General features: G+C 52.8%; 1 protein-coding gene across 1 annotated transcript; it reads left to right on the top strand.

Moving 5' to 3' along the window:
* The first annotated feature begins 412 nt into the window (after positions 1-412).
* Positions 413-3,012, top strand: LOC136506782 (ethylene-responsive transcription factor ABI4-like). Its single transcript, XM_066501672.1, has 2 exons — positions 413-892; positions 1,866-3,012. Exons 1-2 carry the CDS (start codon positions 511-513, stop codon positions 2,669-2,671), a joined length of 1,188 nt encoding a protein of 395 aa, XP_066357769.1. The 5' UTR covers positions 413-510; the 3' UTR covers positions 2,672-3,012.
* The last annotated feature ends 487 nt before the right edge of the window (positions 3,013-3,499 follow it).

Here is a 3,499-nt window from a genome sequence, read left to right as displayed (position 1 = left end):
GTTTGCAAATGGCAAATGCACATTGACATAATTCATATGTGTGCGCACGATGGAATTTGTTTAATGTCTCCAGTTAATGTTTATGAAACTATCTTGAGTTATTGACCAAGTATTCGATTGTTGTATCAATAGATCGTTGCGCAAAACACTTAACGCATTGCTTTAGATATATATTCTATAGGAGTAGCTTTTATTATTTACTTATACTAAAAAAAGTTGTAGAATGAAAAATATGGGTCTCTGGTTAATATGGTGGATAATGTCCAACTCCTTTTTTATCTTCTCTTGCTGCCGAAGCTAAGCTTGTCACCTGCACGCAGCTTTCACATGTGGATACGGCACACGCAGTCACGCACGCCTATATATATGGACACACGTTGCTCGCCCAAGTCGCCAGGCGCCAGGAGCCATTTCTGAGAAAAGATCGCGCCTGTCACGTACCTATAGGCACCGACCGAGGCATCTGCGCGTTCCAGTACGTCTTGTGTGTACAGCCGGGATTGTTCGTTCATGTGCCACGCCGCGGTGGCGAACTCCGGGGAGCAGGAGCACCAGCGGCGGCGCCCTCTCGCCGCCGCGGCCACCGACGTCGACGACGACGGAGGAGGAGGCCGCGGACAGCAGCAGGCGCTGATGCCGGGGCCGGCGGAGCCCGTGATGGAGACTGCGGCTGCGCCGTGGCAGAGCAGCAGGCAGGCGCGGGAGATGTCGGCCATGGTGGCCGCGCTCGCCACGGTGGTCGCCGGCTCGGAGCCGCCGCCGCCGCCGGCTGCCAAGGGACCCGCGCAGGCGCAGGCGCAGGCGCAGGATGCATCCATGGACGAGGCGTGGTGGGCGTACGAGGACCTGCAGGTCGCCGAGCCGTCGTCGCCTGCCCGCTTCGTGCTCCAGGGTAAGTCGGTGACAGAACAGGCCGGGCAGCATATGCTTTTTTTCCTTTTTGTTCCTTCTTTTCTCATGCATGCATTACTCCGTATTTTCTACGTATTTTTTTATATTTTTCCTCGGTTACTTAGATGTCGTGGTAGGACGCACGCGCGTTGATGATTTATCGTGCATCGAGTAGTGGCACATGTGTATTCTATGAGCTGGTTAGATTAGATGTGCACGAGGTCCGTACACGGGTCGTGTAACATGGGCGTGCATGCTGCTGGCTTACGCCTCCGTGCCCGTGCGTACCCACCACACGCAACTGCTACTAGATCGTCTCGTTTTAATACGATAAATATACTCCTATACGTATAAAATGGATAGAAAAAGGCTGCTACCAACTTAACACGTTTAAATCCCTGCGACGACCCTGTGTCTTGGCTTTTCACACTCTTTTTTTTTTGTTAATAATAACAAGACAGCACCATCATCACACTAACAAGGTTTGGGTGGGGTGTGTGGTAGGGGGGGGGGGGGTTGAGCAGAGCATGGCCAAAACAGAGCACCACCAACTTTGTCAGCATCAGCATCAGCACCATATCTGCTGCTACGCTTTTATCTTAACAATAAAGTACTTCCTCAGTCCCTAAATAATTATTGCCGTTGGTGTACGTACCGTGAATTTGACTTAATTTATAGAAAATACGTGTAACATTTGTATTTTCAAATAAATTTATTAAAAAACTATATTCAAAGATCTTTTCGAAGATACTAATTATGTATCCTAATTAATAATATTTTTAATATATATTTAGTCAAAGTTATTTCTCGGAAAACGAAAACAACATATATTTAGCAACTGAGGGAATACGCCGTATATACAGCACTAGAAATGGCTGATGTTAAAGATTTGGACTGAGAGTCTGAGCCTGTAATTTCTTAAACGCTCATGAAAAAGAATAGTCAATCTCTGTTCTCTGTGGCCTTTCATGCAGGCTACGACGCGACGCAGCCGCGCGAGCAGTACTGGCCTGCGGCGGCGACGGCGGCGGCTACCTACTCACACACACAGCACGGCGACGCCTCTGCCGCGGCGGATGATGAGCTCCCGTCCCCGTTGTCCGCCGGGGGTGGCAGCACTAGCAGCAGCAGCAGCAGCAGGGCGGCGGCGCCAGCGCGGAAGCGGTACCGCGGGGTGCGGCAGCGGCCGTGGGGGAAGTGGGCGGCGGAGATCCGGGACCCGCACAAGGCGGCGCGCGTGTGGCTGGGCACCTTCGACACCGCCGAGGACGCCGCCCGGGCCTACGACGGCGCCGCGCTCAGGTTCCGCGGCAGCCGCGCCAAGCTCAACTTCCCCGAGTCCGCCATGCTCCCGTCCACGCCGTCTCCGGCGACGGCGACCCACCACCACCAGCCTCTGACTCCAGCACCGCCGCCAGCCAGGCCGGAGGCGCTGCTGGAGTCGCAGGCGCTCCCCGCCGGCGGCAGCAGGGACCCCTACTTGGACTACGCCAGGTTATTGCAGAGCGGCGGCGACGGTCCCAGCGCGTCGTCGGGGACTCCAACTCCGAGTGTTACGTTACTGCCTCCTCCACCACCTCCACCTCCTGCTGCTGCTTCGGCGGCTGCGGCGTACGGGTTCAGAGCAGAGGCCGAGACCCCCGGGGGCTACGGCTACCTGTCGCCGCCGCAGAGGCAGAGCCGCGCGGAGCCAGGAAACCACCCGCCGCCGGCGTCGGCGGGCTTCGACAGCTCGTCGTACCCACCGCCGCCGCCGTGGCCGTGGGACAAGTCAGGTTGACCACAGTCAACCCAAAAGGACGCCCCGGGGGCCCACCCACCCAGCCTCTCAAAGATGCTGCTGACGTGTGTTCAGACGACGGGGTGGTGGGCCAGGGCGGCACAAGAGGAGAGGAGAAGCCACGTGAAGCCTCGCTCTCACTGACACGCGGGCCTGCTGTTGCTGTCAAGCCGTGCGGCGGTCAGACAGTTCAAACGGCAACTGGGTCGCATGGACGGCAGCGCGGAATGGAGCCCCCGTTTTGCTTGGAATGGATCGACAACTGACAGGGCGGCAAGGATTTCCTTTTTTTTTAATCTTTATTTGTTATATTGTTTTTATTTGAATATAACACGTGAGTGTTTTCTCGGAAAATTTTCCATTCAGATGACCCTTACAACTGACACAAGTTGATGGCAGCGAATCTGTGGGCTCGCTCGAACCTAGCTTTGTGGATTTATTTAGGAATTCAATATTGTTTTCACGAAACAAAGAACAGTGCCACACTGCCACTGATTGGATATAAAAGACAGCTAATGCAACAAGGATAAAATAAAACACAACTATATATTGACTCGCAATATATAGACGACCCATGGTCCAATCTTATAAAGGCCAAAAGGCTAAAATCATATCCGCATCAGTAGTCGTCCAACTAGGATTAGGCCAACAACTGGTTAACGATTAAACCAACCAGGAATGATCTATGCTGTTTAATGAGAAGTATGATGCAACTTTCAAATTTCTACTTAACTAGCGAAGTAGCCCGTGCAAATAGCACCGAGTAATTAACTAGCTTCTTAATAAAAACAATTTGTGCATTTTTATTTGAACATAATTATATTTGAG

Source organism: Miscanthus floridulus, chromosome 15 (genome assembly GCF_019320115.1).
Source record: "Miscanthus floridulus cultivar M001 chromosome 15, ASM1932011v1, whole genome shotgun sequence".
Taxonomy (NCBI): Eukaryota; Viridiplantae; Streptophyta; class Magnoliopsida; order Poales; family Poaceae; genus Miscanthus; species Miscanthus floridulus.
The sequence above is the reverse complement of the archived record's forward strand: the minus strand, read 5'-3'. Positions and strand labels throughout refer to the sequence as shown.